Here is a 19245-nt window from a genome sequence, read left to right on the forward strand (position 1 = left end):
GAGTAGGGTCCACTCAGTTGTGGAAAAAATGAAAGAATTTGTAGCAGTTGACTCATTCAGAGCACTACACTTTGCTCCTTCTCGGTGCGGTTTTAGAAAGCGTCTAAGCACAGTTCACTCGTGTTAATCAATCAAGAGGATTTGACATAAATTTTGGTTTTATTTTTTCAAAAAATAAAATTTGAAATCATTGATTGTTTATGAAATATGATCATATTTAAGGAAAATAAAATTTTAAAAATTTCAAGTTCCCAAAAATTAATTTATGACAATTTTTTGGGTAAAATTTTTTCTTCCATTCACAAAACTTCATCTTTTCTTCAAATAAAATGCATGTTCAAACACAACTTCATCTTTTAAAAATTAATTTCAACACAACTTCGATATTTTTTTAAAGTTTTAATCAAATTTCTGTCCAAATGCTAGATGGGTACTTTTAATCAACCAATTTCTAAAGTTTCTAAAGTTTTATAGTTCGGTTCTTTGCCTTCATATTCTAATTTGATGGGTAGTTTTCTTTTGTTAAAAATAATATATTTTTAGTTGATTTCTTAAATTATTCATCACTATTTGATTCAATTATAATCAATATATCTTGGTAAATGATAGATTTCTCAAAGGGCAATTGATTTGATAGTGTTACGTTGAAAATGTAGTCGCCGGAATATGTGTTTGGTATGTCTCATATTTAAGAAAAAACCGATAAATAACCGAAAAAACAGAAAAACTGACAAAATCCGACATAAACCGAATCGATAAAAACCCGACTTAATTTGTTTGGTTTGGTTCTAATATTTGAAAAACCAATTTACTTTGTTTGGTTTCTTTTTAAGGAAAAATCGATCAAAATCGGATCATGAACACCCCTAGACATAACATTTGTATGACTATAAAAATATTTCATTACGGATAAAATAAGATACGTGAGTTTAATTGTATCCGTATATAAAAATATGTAATCTTTTTTGAACGGAGTAAAAAAAAATGCAGTCACATAAATTGGAAATGATGAATAATAGAGGGGATCTCGAATCTGAGTTAGTCAACCAATAGATACAAAATATAATTAAGACCAATCAATACAATATTCCAATAGAATATCTTATATTAGACCAATGAATATCCAATATGCTACTAGATTATTACTATTTTTTATTTAAAAAAATAGAGGAATTTTGACCAAAATCCAATTTGTCCGCCATTAAAGCAGTTTATTTTTTCTCATCTAACTTTCATTTTCCATCGACTTTCTCGGAAACTTCAACCAATTCCACGTCCCAAAGTCCATTTCTCACTTTCCCTCTCATTTCACTGACACTGACCCGCAATATACATCTCTATATAAATTCATTTTCATTTTCACTGAACAAAAATCAAAACAGTAAAGGATTTTAGCTTGTTTTTCATATTAATATTAACAATGGCGACTCAAAACGTTCTCGTAATGAGACACGGTGATCGGCTAGATAACTTCGAGGAGTTATGGGTAATGAAAGCGGATAGGCCGTGGGATCCACCATTGCATCAGGATGGTAAGATCCGAGCTTTTTGTACGGGTCAAAAGATCCGATCCAATATGGATTTCCCGATCCATCGGGTTTTCGTTTCCCCGTTCCTCCGATGTGTACAGACTGCTGCTGAAGTTGTACGTGCCCTTTGCGACGTTGCGGATCATAACTGCGAGGCTAATGTCTTGTCCTCTAATTCTGAATCCGTTGTCATCGATCCTTCCAAAATCAAAGTAAATCTTCTTACTTTTTCTTTATTTTTGCTTAATTTTGGAAGGATTATATTTATTTATAAGTTTAAGTTATATGCATTGAGGATGTAAAAAGCATTTAAACTATATTAGATAATTATGGATAATCTCTTATAAGCATTAATAGATAATCATGTAAAAATGATAATCGACTTGCTATCGCAGGTTAAAAGTCACTAATAGTGTACAATCCGCCATGTATAACACGTAAATCCTTTACTTATTTATGGTTTTAAGTTTAAGGTGGAGGGAATCATCGTGTTAGTAGTAATTAAGGTGTCTTAAGCTGTTGATTATGGACATATGACTGTTTATCAAAAGACAATAGCTGAAGGTTGGTATATTCACTGTATTGCAAGCTTGGTTGCTGGATAATGGTTTGAACTTTGGTGTCGATGGGTAGAAACGAAGTTGGGCTCCGTGGAGGGTGAACAATAATTTAAGGAGTTAGTTCACCAGTCATATTGAAGGGGAGCCTTGGCGTAACTGGTAAAGTTGTTGTCATGTGACCAGGAGGTCACAGGTTCAAGCCGTGTAAACAACCTCTTGCAGAAATGCACTTGTCGTCCGGCCTTTCCCCAGGCCCCGCGCATAGAGAGCTTAGTGTATCGGGCTGCCCTTTTAGTTCACTACTCATATTGCCATAGTCTTTTCAGATCCTCGTTCGTCGAGGATGATGTTTGGTGATTTGAGTAGCTCTGATCACGGCTGTCCTCTTAGCTCAGATGTCCACATTTTGTATGTAGCATTACCAATACGTCCAAGTCAACCTGAATCCTAGCTTGTTCAACACATTGTCATTAGGGATTGATTGCCTGTGTCTGATATAAGTAACCACCAATTTTCAATATGGTTGTGCGCCTGTGATCAGTATAGTCGTGTAAGCTATACCGGGACTTAGATCTGAATATGCTGCTTGTTGCATACTTGATATGACTCACTTGAGTCTTTCAAATTTCAGGTATCCATCGAATATGGTTTGTGTGAAATGCTGAATTTAGTAGCCATAAGAAGTAATGCAGCTCCCAAGGATGGGGACTTTAAGTTCAATATCTCACAATATGAAGCTGAGTTGCCAGCCGGAACTGTAGATCACACTGTTGAACCTGTTTATAAGAAGGTATTCTGTAGGATATGAGTTCTTGCTTCAATCTATGACATGGTTTATATGCATGATCCGCTGTTTCTTTAATCATTGATCATATGATTCTGAATTTACAGCTGCCAGAGTGGCAAGAGACATTGGAAAGTGCAAGAGCTAGATATGTGGAGGTAGTTAAAGCCCTTGCTGATAAGTATCCTTCTGAGAACTTGTTGTTAGTCACACATGGTAAGTCTTCTTGCTTGGTTTTGCGATCTCTAGTGCAATGTCGGTTGTGATGTGGTGAGTGAAGGCTTCTGTTCTCCATAGAGCACTCGTAAGAGACTACTTGTTTTCATGTCAAAATCAGTTTAGAGATGTATTTCAATTTATATGTTGTACCTTTGTCGGTAGCAAATGTTGTTTCATATTGCTCGTATGTATCTGTAGTAGTTTATTTCTCACCTATCGCATGTCTGGATTTCTCATTGCTTCTTGTTCTCCTTTTGCCGTTATATTAAAGCTATATGAATTTTTGTAGTGCCATTGAAGAGAATATTTTTAGCAATGATTTCAGTTGGATGCCTTGAACTTTTCTGAAACTGCAAAACTTTTGTGTTTTGGCAATTAGAGAATGCTGGAGACAACCTTTGCTAATGAAAGCAACCTCTACATCTGTATTGTGTCAATGCTCTTGCCCAAGAATTTTCATTTATAATAAAACCATCTGCTAAACTGTAAATTGGCAGGTCTAGTAGTTGTGTTTTTTCGCCCCAATTCTGATTTATTATCAACTCTTCTTTCATTAATCCAGGTGAAGGAGTAGGTTCCATCTTTACTGAACTTAACAAGGATGCAACTGTACTAGAGGTAGAATATTGTGGACATGTGCTCGCCAAGAGAACTATCCAATTCGGAGAGAACCAATCATTTACTGCTGGAGAGTTTGTATACGAGAAACAAACCGGTTTATTATCTGCTGCTAAATAAAAACAAGCCTACCAGACTGTAAGTGATTGTTCAGGATTTTCCCCTCTCTGCCATGGCTGTTACTTATCGTCCATTTGTCGAAGCTTGCTTGTCCATTTATATGTGTTAAGGTTTCCATTGATGAACTAGTTATCACTCTTTCCTTTTCTCCTTCTTTTTAAACTTCTGATTGAAAGAGAAGATCATGGAATTGCACTATACACTCTGTTGAAATAATGGCCTCTGTTCCAACCTTGTAATTGTGAAATCCCAAGATGCATTGCTTTGGAATACTTGCATCCCAATTGCAGTTGTTATTTTCACAGTGATAGTATTGGTAACTACTGTTTCCATGTCAAATTTAGTATCACCTTTTCTTTGTTGGATTGTTCCAAACCAATATGTTCATAAACGATGAAAAGAAAATTTAAATTCTTAGTGTGGTGTTGTACCATAAGAAGCCACATGAGACTTTCACTCAAGGGTGTGATCTACTGGTCAATGAAGTGGATGAAAATCTTGAAAATCAGGGTTTAAATCCTAGCAGAGACAAAAAAACGTTAGATGATTTCTTCCCATCTACCTAAGCCTTGTTAGAGTTACTCGGTATTTATACTGGTAGGAGGTAGCAGATACTCAATGGAGTAATCGAGGAGCATGCAAGTTGGTCCGAACACTATTGTTATCCAAAAAGAAAAACAAAGACTCACCCCTCCAAAGTAGGCAAACGAGGGGCAATAAATACCTCCAAAGTAGTTGCCTTAGGCATATTAATGCCTAAGCCTTCTCTCATATCAATTGCCATGTTAGATGGTGTGCTAAAATCAAAACCTTGAAGCAAACGAGCAAAAGTGAGGAGTGTAACAATTGTTGCATAATTCATCCCCGGGCACGATCTTCTTCCTGAACCAAAGGGAATAAACTCAAAATTCTGACTCTGACTACATACATAGATCTTTTCTTGATAAAAATAAAAAGGGCAGCCCGGTGTACTAAGCTCCCGCTATGCACGGGGTCTGGGGAAGAACCGGACCACAAGTGTCTATTATACGCAGCCTATCATCAATCAAAAATCTCTGGCACGAATTTTTCAGGGTCGGACCAAATCCGAGGATCTCTATGTATCTTCCATGTATTTACGAATAAACGAGTACTTTTTGGAACATCATAACCAAGTATTTTACAATCTTTTGTTGCTTCATGAGGTACTAACAAAGGTGCAGGTGGATATAAACGCAATGCTTCTTAAATTATAGCTTGTAAATAGGCTAAATCTTGAACATCAGACTCTTCTATCCACTTATCTTTACCATCTTTTATATCTATTTCCTCTTGGGCACGTCTCATAACATTTGGATTGTTCAGCAATAAGGACATTAACCATGTCCATTGAACAGCAGTAGTATCAGCTCCATCCAAAATTATTGCCCGACACTGTTTAATAATTAGAGAAATGAATTCCACAGTAATTAAATCCTAGAACTAGGAGGATGTTTAATCTAAACAATTATCAACATATACATGCATGTTTAATGTGATCATAATGTTGAAAGATAATCCAACTAATTAGTAGCGTGATACACAAAGTTGTTGCGCTACTTTATGTTTACTAGGTACGTTTTATATATGTTAGTTTGATTCGCTTAAGTTATCTTATTATTCTGTTGTTGTTACTGTTTGTTGCTATTACTTTCTTTTTTTTCCCCCTTTTCTTGACTCGAGGGTCTATCGAAAATAGCCTCTACCTTCACCATGTAGGGGTAGGTTTGCGTACACACTACCCTCCCCAAACCCCACATGTGGGATTACACTGAGTTTGTTTATTGTTATTGTTATTGTTACTAGGGGGATTTGCAGTCGTACCCTATATTTGTGCCACCTTTTAACCTGTACCCTATTTTTAAAAATTATTGATTTGGTAGCCAGTTGACAAAAAATCCGTAATAATATGACAATTACACCCCTGATAGTATTAGCATTAGCATGCTACTTTGGATGACCTCATTCGCATTAGCATGCTGTAAAACAAGCCCTGATAAACGTGGCAGCATGCTAACGTTTGGAGATGACGTTATTTTACAGTACCAGGGGTTATTCATTAGCATGCGAGATGGTGTAAAACTTCAGCCAATTACAGTAGCAGCTGGAGTTGTTTTACATTAAAGCTAAAACTTCATGCTAATGCATGCTGAAGTTATTTATCCTGCAGTCAACAGTTTTGTCATGAGTTTTATCCAAAACTTCAGTCTAAACATGCTGAAGTTATTTAGTTCATTTGCTAAAACTTCAGACTAAACATGCTGAAGTTATTTAGTTCATTTGCTAAAACTTCAGTTTAAACATGCTGAAGTTATTTAGTTTATTTTTGAAAACATCATACTAAACATGCTTAAGTTTTTGTCTTGCAATATGTAATTTTCTAATGAGTTTTTTTTTAATGCATGCTGAAGTTATTTAGTTCATTTACTAAAATTTCAGACTAAACATGTTTAAGTTATTTAGTTCATTTGCTAAAACTTCAGACTAAACATTATTTAGTTCATTTGCTAAAACTTTAGACTAAACATGCTGAAGTTATTTAGTTCATTTGCTAAAACTTCAGACTAAACATGCTGAAATTATTTAGTTCATTTGCGAAAATTTCAGACTAAACATGCTTAAGTTTTTGTCTTATAATATGTAATTTTCTAATGAGTTTTTGCTAATGCATGCTGAAGTTATTTGGTTCATTTGCTAAAACTTCAGACTAAACATGCTTAAATTATTTAGTTCATTTGCTAAAATTTCAGACTTATCATGCTTAAGTTATTTAGTTCATTTGCTAAAATTTCAGACTAAATATGCTTAAGTTATTTAGTTCATTTGCTAAAACTTCATGCCAAAACATGATGAAGTGTTGTCCTGCAATCTACAGTTTTGTCAATAGTCCTGAAGGGCAAAATCATCTTTTTAAAATGCTTTTAACAAAAAAATGGGTACGGATGCAAACGGAAAAACAAAACGGGTATAAGTTAAAAGAGGGCGACCAAATAGGGCACCCCATGCAATTTTTACTTGTTACTAGGTACATGTCTAAGTCTTCTATCATATAAGCCGGTATAAACAATCGGGTTATTTATTAAGGAAATACGAATAAATCTCTTGATAAACAATAATTGATAATCTAGTAAAGATGGTAACTAACATGCTATCACATATTAGAATTCACTGATAATATTTTTAAAAAATTACGCTTTCAGTGTATATAGCTTAAAAGCTTAAGAACATACCATTATCGTTGCCTTGATGACGGTTTCTTGAGAATAACCGTAAGCCTTAAAACTCATCATAATTTGTAGGGTGAAATTCAAAAATAGCCAGATTTATAAGTGGTAATTGAAAAATAACCACAGTTTCAAAAGTAATCGGAATTTAGCCACTTTTCATGTAAAGATAAATCTGAACGAAAACACTGTTCAAAATCCGGAAAATATTCCAGCATAATATACTGGAGTTCCAGCATAATATACATACACAGGTGCTCCAATCTCCAGTATATTATGCTGGAACTTTCCGCGTATTGGAGTTTCATCATAATATGCTGGAAATTTATACACACGTGCACCAATCTCTAGTATATTATGCTGGACCGGTCCGTGTTGCAGCAAAATAGTGGATATTTTTGAATTACCAGTCCGAAAACTGGCTAGCCCGTGCTATTTTTACTAATTTGTATCATTAAGCAAGGTATCAATAACATCTTGATTCTCATGATTATTGCCAATTTCTACCTTTTTAATATGGTCATCCACCCAATTTTGAAGAACACCATCTATATCTTTATGAATTCTCTTCATTAACTTAATATGCCCTTGAAAATCCAAATATTTAAATAATGGAAATGGAAATGCATCATATAGTATAATTTTGCCCTGCAACATAATATCCTTGAATACCCTTTTTAAACATTAAAAGCTTCTTCATCTTCCTCCACATTATTGTATATTTTCCCACAAACCATCTTCACAATTATGTTTAAAGACAGTACCTCAAACCATTGAGTCATGTTAAGTTTGGTACTTTTCATAATTTCACTTGCATTATTGTTATTTTTTCCAAGTTGCGTTGTAGAAAGTAAGTCTTTTATACTTGATTCCACCTCACAAATTCGAAGATGCTTCATTTTCTCAAGTCTAGTGCTAGAGAGCGCTTGTTGCATTACTAATTTGCGTACATGGCAATAATATGGATCGTAATCAGCGTGAGAAAACCTTGCATACCCATACGCAGTGTATCAACCCGTTGAAGATATAATTAAGTAATCAGAAGCGTGCTCTCTTTAACAATTTGAAAAGATGATCAAACAATTTAATATGGTAACGGAACAAGCACAAGTCCTAGGTTCACGTCACACCACACTAAAGAACTAGGGGACTTTTACACTATATAACTGCTCATCCAAAAAACATAGCAGATAGATGTATAATATATATGTATAGTTATGTAAATTATACATATATTATATATAATTAGTGTATATTCTATGTATATTGGTTAGCGGCTGTAAATTTTTTTGGCAGAACGACCAAATATGTAGCTTCTCCTATAAATAAAAAAAAATAAAATTCACGTGCTTGATATAAGGAAAAAAAGAGTCAGGCTCCCACATAGGTGGACGTACTAAGACACAATTAAGAAACAAGGAACATGCTATTTCTGACAATTTATACTTTTAGACGAGATGATCACACAAATTCAACATTACGTGCCAATGAAGTTGGCCTAGCTGCAAAGTCCTTATCATGAATTGTGAAGCAATCTTTAGCTCCTTCCCAATTGCTGATCACAGGAACATCCCCACCTGATTGAGAAAATTGGGCCGTTTTCATGGGCCATTGCTGCCAAAGTCCGAGCAAAAGGGACATTCTTGGCCCTGTCCAGTATGTGGAGATGCCCAATAATAGGCCATGCACCTGGGACTTCTGGGGGTAACTTTTTCTTTTTGTAGCCAATGACTATAATCTTCATCCCCAAAAACATTATAGGCAAGAATAGCAAGGCTAAAAGAATTTGATAATTCATTACGTATGAGAATCCATACTAGTAAATATTAGGGGGGGCTTGAGTTGTGAATACGACCCCCAGAACCGCTTTTGTTAAAACTCAGCAGTTTCTAGAAAACTCACTTCAGATATGATACTTTGGGTTCCTCTAGAGCATCGGATTCAATAGCAAGGGTTATTCAACTAAGACCGGATTCTGTAACAGAAAAGAGCATGAAAGAGACAACAACGGTTATTCTAACAGCAAGGGTTATTCAACTAAGACCGGATTCTGTAACAGAAAAGAGCATGAAAGAGATAACGGTTATTCTAATTGAATGTCAACCCGCCTATTCTGATTCACTTTACCCAATAAAGGGAAGAAGCTGGTGGAGGAATAACAGCAGCTAAATCATATGTTGCACAGTAGTACGTATTAGGCAAATGGGATTTTTCTTTCCTAGGCTGAGGAGCGTAGTCAGAGATCTTTGGTGCCTGAATGCTTGATTTAGAGCTTAAACTAGAGGCAATCCAACAACCACATGCTCATAAGACGACTCGATAAAAGAAAGTTGCAAAAAACTGGCAAGGATATGAATCACTAGCAAAAATTAGGAGATTCAAGCATAATGTGCTGGGGTTCCAATATAATATGCTTGAAGTTTATATGTACGAGCTCCATAATCTAGCATATTATGCTAGAACTTTTTGTGTAATGGAGTTCCAACATAATATGCTGGAAGTTTATACGCAGGAGCTCTATTCCAGCATATTATACTGGAACTTTCCATGTTTCAACAAAATAGTGGCTATTTTTTCATGACTTTGCAAATGTTGACTATCTTTCAATTACCAGTTCGAAAACTGGCTAGCCCGTGCTATTTTCACAAAATTAGAGCGTTAGTAAACCGAGGATTCTCATCAAATGTTAAACATTCAGAATGTTGTTAGAACAATCAAAATCGTAAAAAAATGCATCAAAATTTGGGGCATACATCAGAGGACAAGAGACAAACCACATGTATATTTCTCAAAAATATGATAGGTGACGTAAAGATAGCTATGTTATCCCTCTCTATCAGTTAACCCCAAATGGAGGGAAGACAAAGAAGAACAATAAGACTAACCCTTCTACAAGAGTCATAAGCAAGTGTTATCCTCACCTCATGATTTTAGCAAGAAGTGAATTTAGTGGTAACAACAACAACAAGCCTAATGTAATCCACAAGTGGGGTTTGAGGAGGATAGTGCGTAGGACACCTTACCCCTACCTTAAGAAGGTAGAGAGGTTGTTTTCGATACACCCTCGGCTCAAGAAAAATAAAATCAAGAAAAGATGAAAACAAACATAGGGTGGACAGTTGGAAAAAGGCTGTGATAAAGCATCAAATGAACTCTTTGTATTAAATATAAATAAATTGGGGGGAGATTAGAGGTGTACATTCCCCTCTTGATTTTGGGAGATTAGAGGTGTATATTCCCCTGAAGCCGCAGAGTTCAGATCAAGTGACACAAACTGGTAGAACAAACAGCAAAGAGGTGCAAAGTTTTAAAAAATGAGGCATAACAACACAACAACAACAAAAAAAAACCCAGTGAAATCCTACGAGTGGGGCTTGGGAAGGGTAGTGAGTACGGAGACCTTACCCCTACCTTATGAGGGTAGAGAGACTGTTTCCGGTAGACCCTCTCAGAAACCATAACAACAGAGAGAAGTTCAAATGTTTTTTTCTAGTTGACTGAGAAGCAGATAGCGTGTTAAACAGCTTGGCCTAACCTCAAGTAATTAATCTTCTCTTGAATACAGAGTAGAAGAACCACCTGCAGCATGTCACAAAGCAGTTAGGAAGTGAAACGATGGACTGTGCAAGTGCGTGATCTTAAAAGTTCGAACAACGCACGATGCCTGATATACCACAGTCACAAAGCAAAAAAGATTTTGAGTACCACATTAATTGATTTCACGAAATTTGGCTGAGTATACAGCAAGAAGGGGAAAAAATTCAGTTCATTTCTTGATTTCATCAAATTAACTCTTGAATCTACATGTCTAAAATTGTTGAAAAGGAAGCGTATGACATAAGTCCATTCTTAGGTAATCATCCAAGAAAAGGTTTCGAGAAATTCAGAACTGAATTAACATGTTGCAGAAATAGGAAATGGAAGACAACATCTGTTAAATGAAACAAGAAACATATTTTTTTGACCGCGTCAACTATTCAAAGCTGAATTCTAGGATTTGGTACTTACAAAGACATGTATGTTGTAAATCAGCACTGAGAGTATAATATTACATAAGCAGATCTCTAACTCTTAGGAAGTCCACACCACCTGTCACTGCACAAAATGTCAAATTAAAAAATATTTTATCTATTATACACACACGCGCACACACACATGAGGATAAGCCAATATCTTCTGGTAATGGCCCAGAAAGTAACAGTACAGTACTGCTCAATTTCCTGACCCTTTTCCTAGTCCAAGTTCCAGTAAAGAATGTTAGATAATATAAGATTTCTACTTATTATTAAATTTCGAGAACCAGGTTCAATCCATTTGCTAATTAGCTTTTGTCAATTTAACGAGCACACTAAAGCAACAACAGCAAATGCAAACCTTATGGACAAGCCGCAAAGATCTTCTGGGATGACTTTGTAGACGCTTTGCACTTCTCAAAATTCTCCCATCATTATAATGATGAACATTATCAAATTTAAAATCATCCCTCTTTCTCTTCTTTCCTCCATGCAATAAATGCGTCTCCGGAAGCTCTCTGCCACGTGTACAAGTCCAAAAACAAAAAAAAATCATTGTTGTGTCATCAGATTTATAATTCAAAGCATCTTAATTTAGGAAGAGTGATTACTTTGAAGCTTCTATTCCGTTGGCAGAGCTGTCCCTTGCCTGTGAAAAGAAAGAGATCATGATGTTAACTTGTTTCAGGTTTTCATGGAAAAAATAAAAACATATCAACTATAATAAGAGAATTACGGAGACAAATTTCTACATGCTTAGTGGTCATTTTCTTATTACGTGCAAAGAAAAAAGTGGATAAATAACAGAAAATAGGCAAGCTGAGAAATGGAGGAGCTGTATAATATGCAATTTCAACTTAGTCGAGCCAATAGTAGGCGAAAAGGACAGCCGCAGAAATATCAAGGTAGAACTAATAGAAATTTGATCAAAACCAATAAACCCACATTCAATGCCAATTATCTAATTCCTTTCCCTCTTAAGGCACCACCACAGCACCACTGCTAGTAGTGTGATCTGCCATCACCATAACCGCTGCTGTTATATCCGGATTCCGGGGTCACAGCCACCTCTGTAGCCACCAGCGTATCACCTTTGCGTCTCTCACATCTGGAGCCTCAACCACCCTTATGGTATCCCTCACTCGGACCACCACCACCACCACTTGTTCCACACAATTAACTTACGGTCAAGGCTCGGGCCAGTTGTCCTCCCTATCACGTCCCTCATAGCTTGCTCATCGTTGAAGGTAATGCAGCCAAAACCACTAGATTAACCAGTCTCGCTCTTTCATGATCTTTGATTTGAGTATTTCACTAATCTGAGCAGAAGGCTCCGCATGGTTCGATTGGTGGTAGCCCATGCGAGCCCACAGACAAAGCACCTGTATTCACATTGACAGAAAACAACTTTTTGTTTTTGAGAGAGAGAGAGAGCGAGAGTGTGTGTGTGTGAGAGAGAGAGAGGGCATAAAGGGAGGAGAAATCCAAATAGAGCAAGGAGAGCTGCTTAGTAGGCATAAACTATTCCAAAATTCAATATCATTTTATCGAACTATCAGACCAGTAATAAGCTTATCAAAGTGGATAGAAACCCTACTAATGTGTGTCATGTCGCAACTCACAAGTAAGAAACATGTCCACAAAAACAAATATAAACAGAATAAACTAGCCTCGAATAAAGCTGGTATGCTCAGATTGCCAACATGTTGACAAATATGAGTAATGAGGAAACTACATAAAACATACGAATGTAATTTACATAGTCCTCAACTTAACCATTCAAAGAGCAGAAACTATTTTTCAGACTGGTTGGACATCCCACTACCTAGAAAATCCAAAACAAGGAATGAAAGGCTACATAGCAAAATACACCAGATTATGCTAAGATGATATTACCCCTCCATCAGCAGATGAAGGCTTGTCCATTCTACAGCTATCCTCACAAGAATTGGGTAGTTGACTTCTTAGGCTTTCTGCTGCATCAACCAAATTTTTAAGGTAATCTTTTTCAGAAGAAGAATATGATACATGTCGATGATGACTGCCAATTTCTGATGCCTCTATCTCAGAAAAATCAGTTTCCGAAGAGAGATGAGCTAGCACCGTAAGCTTCTCCGGAGAACAAGTTCTCTGCCTTTTAGAATTGAGACAACTTACATCACGTGATTTTTTTGTTGCTGAAAATCCTAAAGCCGCATCATCTGTTTTTTCTGTATGACGTACAACATCGTCTGAATCTGTTTCCCAGAGAAATGAACTTGTCATTTGTCTATTATTTCTTAGGCATTGAATCTCCTGACAGAAACTTTGAAATTTGTGATTCTGCATATTGTTACATACACACTCCTTTTCCAATCTTCTAAAACGGTCTGATGGGCATGAATTTAAGTCAACTGAAAGGTTGATTCCATCATCCGATGAGACAGAAAACTCAAATGAAGGCACATGAGTTGACTTTACGTCAGAAGTAAATGCATTCTTGGGAAAACTTATTGGTGGACTGTGAACTCTTTGATTGAAACCCTTCTCATCACATAGGCCAGAAGAATCTTGAAGGTTGTACCAATTGCCTTCGGAAGTTTCTACATCTGCAATCTGCATCAAGACAAACTTGTATTTCAAAGATCAACCCAGGGTATATAAGCACGTGATGTAATTACCAACAAACCTTATCAAGCGTTTTCGAGAATATCGCGTCACAATACAATTTCATAATGAACTCATCATATGTATCATATGTTTAATCTCACCCAAATTTTCACATTCATTCACTACAAAAGATCGTCTGTCATCAACCCAAAGCAAACAATTACCTTGAAGTAATTGATCAAAGAATTCACGAGATTGGGTTTTGTCTTATAAGGAGACAAACCGTACTTCTTGCACAAGTCTTGAAGCTTTTTCTTGGGTAGACTGTAAATGGAATTTCGACTGTCCTTTGTCTTCATCTTCATCTCTCTGAGTGAAAACCTATCCTCACCCTGCATCGAGACAAACTGATCCTTCAGTGATCAATCCAGGTTATCTAAGAAGGTCGTGTGATAGCCAAGAAACTTATATCAGGCATTTTCTAGATGATCATATCAACAATACAATTTCCAAATTAAGTCATCTTCATATATCAGGTGTTCAATCTCACCCAAATATTCACTTTTATTCACTAAAAATAATACTATCTTTAACATCAACCACTACCAAAAAATCGAGCTTTTCCGACTGCCAAAACCGCCGGAAAATCATTGAAAATCGATGATTTCTTGACGACTTTACGACTGTTTTGCGGTAGTCGGAAAATTGAACATCGGAAAAAGCTTTCTGACTACATCAATCGGAAATTTCCGACTACAATAGTCGGATAGTTTAAAATCTGATATGACCAGATAATGGTGGAATATTCCAATTATAGTATTCGGAAAAATAAATAAATAATTATTTATTTATTTAAACATTTCAGACTACTATAGTCGGACAGTTAAAAAATAAATAATTATTTATAAGTGATCAAAGAATTTATAAGATTAGGATGTCTTATAAGGAGATAAACCATGTTTCCTGCACAAATCTTGTAGCTCTTTCTTGGGTAGCTTGCAAATCAAATTTCCACTGTCCTTTGTCTTCTTCTCATTAAATAAGCTTATCTGCTCCCCGCATCAGCTCTTATGCTTGCTCGTTTAAGAGACCTTTACCAGGGCAAAATCATATGACTCTGGGTGAGTAAATGTTGTCAATGTGGATACTTCCTTCTAAAGAAAATATAGGAATAGTTAACACTGAGTTTATGGTTTCCTTTTCCTAAGGGCAATCAAACACATCTAACACAGGCTAACAAATTGCTTCAGAAACCAACACAACTTTTGTCATAGTTCTACCAAAAGTTTCTTATAAACTCCTTTTTTAAAGTGGTTCCTAAAAATATCTTACAAGTTAGAAAACATCATGTTCTATTTAGTATGAAATAGAAGTTACTAATTTTTTATCAACCTTCAATCCCTTCGAATTGGTGAGATTACAAGATGCACTCAAAATCCAAAACCAAGTCCAGCGGCTTCTTTAAACTAGATATAAGTTTAGACAATTTACTCACCCATTATGTACTAGAGGCACCAAATAAAGTAACTACTCAACATTTTACAAACTACTAAAGAACAAGAAGCGCCAAGACACGTACAAGCTTTGTGCTTGTTAGTCATTACCTTCTCTATTGAACTCCTCCAACAGAGGCAAAGCCAGGATATTAAATTTATGGGTTCTGAACTAGCCATCGAACTCATAGCTCGTTTAGTTATTGGGTTCACAACAAAAAAGTAATACATATTTAATAGATTTTTAATACAAATACAGGGTTTAAACAAAAGTTATTGGGTTCATACCCTAACTGATATGGTAGCTCCAGTGGCGAAACTAGGATTTTTCCCAAGGGTATTCAAATTTGGAAGAAGTGAAAAAACATTCCCGACAAAGAGTGTTCAATATGTGTTATATACCTCTAAAATGTAATATTTTACCTATATACATAGTGCAATTTTTCAACAAAGGGTGGTCAGTTGACCGCCCTTGTGACCATGTGGCTTCGCCACTGGGTAGCTCCCCCTCCAAGTCAAATGAGAATAGGTAAAGTACCCACCATATACAGTCAAACCTCTCTTAATAGCATCAATTATCCCAACAATTTTAGCTACTGTAGTGAATTATTGTTATAGAAAATATATAATATAAGATAACATGAAAAATCAGCTCCAGCTAAACTTGGTTGTTATAGTGAAATAATGTTATAACGGATGGTTGTTATAAAGAGATTTAATTGTAATATAAAAGCTCACAATTGTAAGGAAGTAATACCGTAAGTAACATAACAAATAATCAGTTGAACATATCAAAAGAAGCCAAACAAAACAGTCAAATTTGGTATACTTTTCAATCAAAATAAGACACAATGCTTTAGTACTAATCCCTCTGTTTCAAAAAGATTAACAATATTTCCTTATTAGTCTGTTCCAAAAAGATTGACATCTTTCAATATTTCCTTAATAGGAACCATTTATAGTCACACAATGGTATGGTAGGTTTCAGACCACAGATTTAAAAATGTTAACGGTCACACAAATGTAGGCCACATATCTCAAAAGTATTCCGTTCTTTATTAAAGTTTGTGTCAAGTTCTAACACAATTTTTTTCGAAACAGAGGAAGTCATTAATAAGTAAATCAGTAGAAAAAGACAAAAATAGTACTATTCGAAATTCAAATCCACGAAAAAGCGCCAAAACTTATTACTACTACTGCAAAAGGTAAAAACGAGTGAAATACAGAGACTTTGGATCTGTTACCTTCTTGTAGTATCAACAAATGGAGAGGCCTTGAGAAATTAAACCGGATTTGTCAGCTGGAAGTTTCTAGAAATGGGAATGGAGCAGAGCTGAAGCTGAACTAGTTGGGAGCTGGGGAGTTGAAGAGTGGGAAAGTAGAGTTAAGGGTCATCGGGTTTTAAAAACATATAGGTAAGACCCGGGCCCTTCGGATTAAGATGTTTACCCTAATTTCAAAGTTTTGAAAATGATACTTCCACATAATTTCAAACTTAGAAAAAGTAGCAATGTTTTTGGGAAAAATAACAATTTCTAAATAATACTACTCCCTACCTCTCAATTTATGTAACATTGTTGGACTGATCACGGAGTTTAATACTCACTCTGTAATAATTTATGTGATACTTTTTTACTTTTCAAGATTCAAATTTCTTAGCCCCGTTTGGTCATAGATTTTGCGAAAACTTTCCAAATTTATTTTAGCAAATACCTGTTTGTTTATAGATTTAATCCATATTTTGAAAACTTTTCAAATTCCAAAATCAGCTCAAGAGCTGTTTTTGGCCCAAAATATTACCGTTTGATTTTTTAAAAATTTCAAAAATTACCCCAAACTTTTGTATCTTATAAAAAAAAGTTCACTTTCTATTATTATGATCCACATAATCCATATCTACCCATTTTTTCTCATTAAACTCACGCGGCTTTGCCCTTCTCTATAAACAGAAGAAAACATTCGCCAAAGTTGTTGTGTCAGTTTGCAGCAATGCACCAGCAAAGACAAAATTTGAAGATAATTTGCTAAAATCTACTAACGTTTGTATAAATTTTCTTCAGATTTATTTCGCTTGTTTTGTATGAATTTGCTTTAGAGTTGTTGATATTTTTGATAGTTTTTAAAACTTATGGGTATAAGTCACATTTCATGTTTTTTCCAAAAAGAAAAGTGAAATATGTTTTGAAAAATTATGTCCAAACAGATTTTTATCTTCAAACCAAACTTCACCCAAATCAGATTTTTAAAAATAAATTTGGGAATCTATGGCCAAACACTAGCTTAATTTTGATTGTTCAGTTGGACATAGAATCTTTAAGTTTGTTGAAATAAAATTTATATATTTGAAAACTATGTAAAAAGCATTAAAAGTCACAACAGTTAATAAATTAAAATATTTTAAAAGTATATAAAAAAATTACAGTTAACGATTAATTCGTTTGACTTTTGAAATTCGAATACTATCACTAAGGATAAAAAAATTAAAAGTAATTTATGTTAATATAAAAATATGTTATTATTTTTAGACATATTTAAAATGATAGAAAATTATCACATTAATAGGGACAAAGGGTTTTCACATATTTTCTAAGTATTTTCCTTCTAACTACAAACATTTTAACATTCTAACTACAAACAATGACGGATCCAGGATTTTAAAGTCGTGGATGCTCAATTACCGATAACAGAGACTTATTACAACCGCAAATTATAATTACACAATTATATTGTACACGGGTAAAACCGAGCTCGATATTCGATCTCGCTTCCAAGACTCCCTAATTAGGTCGGGGTCAAAATATATGTGATCGGATAAGGTCGAGCTCGAAAATTGATCTAACGATACAATCAGCCAAGATCGAAATATGGTGATTGAGATCAAACCCAAAGCATTGTCGAAATTAGCCATCGAGACCATCGGATTTGCCCTCAAGTTAACCAAAGGCATAACTGATCTCGTTTCTAGCGGTCTCGAAAAAAATTTTGCCAACTCATCCGACAAATGTCCGTAATTCTCGCCATTAACCAAACATTATGGCAAAAATTACGGAACGGCTCAAAAAGGGAACCAACGGTCAGCAAATCAAGGACTTTTGCCTTTTATAGAACAATAAAATAATACCTTAAAAGGTATATCTCCCCTAATATATAAAGGGGACTTGACAAATCATAAGAGACACTGTAACATACACTAATAAGCTATACATTCTCTAAGTTCTTACTCTTGGATATTTTGGTGTCAAATAAAGTGCATTCAATTCAAGGGTGGCCTACTTTCCTAAGCCGAAATCATCCAACTCGTGTGGTTTACGGTTAATCTATCGTTATTTATTTCAATTGCAATCTAATTTATTGCTTTGTATCAAGTTAATCCGCATATCTTTTAAACCACTAACAAATTCAATTGTTATCCGATTTTGAGGGTAAACAGTTTGGCGCCCACCATGGGGCTAAGTATAATAGTGGTTATTTGATACAAATCTCCATAACACACACTACGTTACGCTTGCTCTTTGAAGTGTCTATCAGGCTAAAAATGTCAAACTCTCAATTAGCACCCATACATATCTATAACGAGTCCAGTCATCAGGGTGAGAATAACAACATGGCGCCCGGTAACGTAGGGTCACCCGTTGGTCCCATTGGGATTCCCGATTACAGATTCGATTGATGTTAATTCACATGTGGCCATCGATGCAAACCTACCTACTGACCCCGAAAATAGCGTCCGTGGTGGGGCCCGATCGGCAGCTCAAAATACACAAAATAATGAAGAAGACGAAATCAACCTACGGGTGATCTTCAAAATGTTCCAAGATCAACAAGTGGCGATAGCTCCGTTGAAGAGTCAAAGTCAGGCGCCGAGCATGGTTGAACCCGATCCGCCCCGTGAAGTCACCCGCAGAAATGAACTGGTCGTAGTAAGGTCAAATGAGCAAGAATCGGGTACTAACCCCGATATTATAAAGATGCTCGAGGAGCTGACAAAATGAATAGAATCAGGGGAAAAGAAAATCGAAACGAACAACAAAAAGGTGAAAACCTACAATTCGAGGGTAGATCAAATCCCAGGAGCACC

At 35.5% G+C, this 19245-nt stretch overlaps 2 protein-coding genes and 1 pseudogene across 6 annotated transcripts; 1 reads left to right on the forward strand and 2 right to left on the reverse strand.

The window, feature by feature from the left end:
- The first annotated feature begins 1198 nt into the window (after positions 1 to 1198).
- LOC104092313 (uncharacterized) lies at positions 1199 to 4169 on the forward strand. Its single transcript, XM_009597883.4, has 4 exons — positions 1199 to 1741; positions 2721 to 2879; positions 2981 to 3089; positions 3655 to 4169. Exons 1-4 carry the CDS (start codon positions 1421 to 1423, stop codon positions 3828 to 3830), a joined length of 765 nt encoding a protein of 254 aa, XP_009596178.1. The 5' UTR covers positions 1199 to 1420; the 3' UTR covers positions 3831 to 4169.
- A 346-nt stretch (positions 4170 to 4515) lies between these two features.
- Positions 4516 to 15864, reverse strand: LOC117275816 (nicotine N-demethylase CYP82E3-like; annotated as a pseudogene).
- On the reverse strand, positions 9627 to 16543 carry LOC104092312 (uncharacterized). 5 transcript variants are annotated; one of them, XM_018769529.3, is made up of 8 exons: positions 16412 to 16536; positions 14630 to 14765; positions 13899 to 14066; positions 12982 to 13680; positions 11697 to 11734; positions 11447 to 11603; positions 11081 to 11167; positions 9640 to 10651 (listed from the first exon to the last, which is right to left on the reverse strand). In XM_018769529.3, the coding sequence occupies exons 2-7, from the start codon at positions 14630 to 14632 to the stop codon at positions 11165 to 11167; spliced, it is 1068 nt and encodes a 355-aa protein (XP_018625045.1). In that variant the 5' UTR covers positions 14633 to 14765; positions 16412 to 16536; the 3' UTR covers positions 9640 to 10651; positions 11081 to 11164. The 5 variants fall into 5 exon arrangements, with proteins under 5 accessions (XP_070058021.1, XP_009596174.1, XP_018625045.1 ...); XM_009597879.4 differs by lacking the exons at positions 14630 to 14765; positions 16412 to 16536 and adding an exon at positions 14281 to 14408 and having other exon boundaries at positions 9639 to 10651; XM_018769530.3 differs by lacking the exon at positions 14630 to 14765 and having other exon boundaries at positions 9641 to 10651; positions 16412 to 16543.
- Between the last annotated feature and the right edge of the window lie 2702 nt (positions 16544 to 19245).

The sequence above is a fragment of the Nicotiana tomentosiformis genome, chromosome 5, assembly GCF_000390325.3.
Source record: "Nicotiana tomentosiformis chromosome 5, ASM39032v3, whole genome shotgun sequence".
In the NCBI taxonomy this organism is placed as follows: Eukaryota; Viridiplantae; Streptophyta; class Magnoliopsida; order Solanales; family Solanaceae; genus Nicotiana; species Nicotiana tomentosiformis.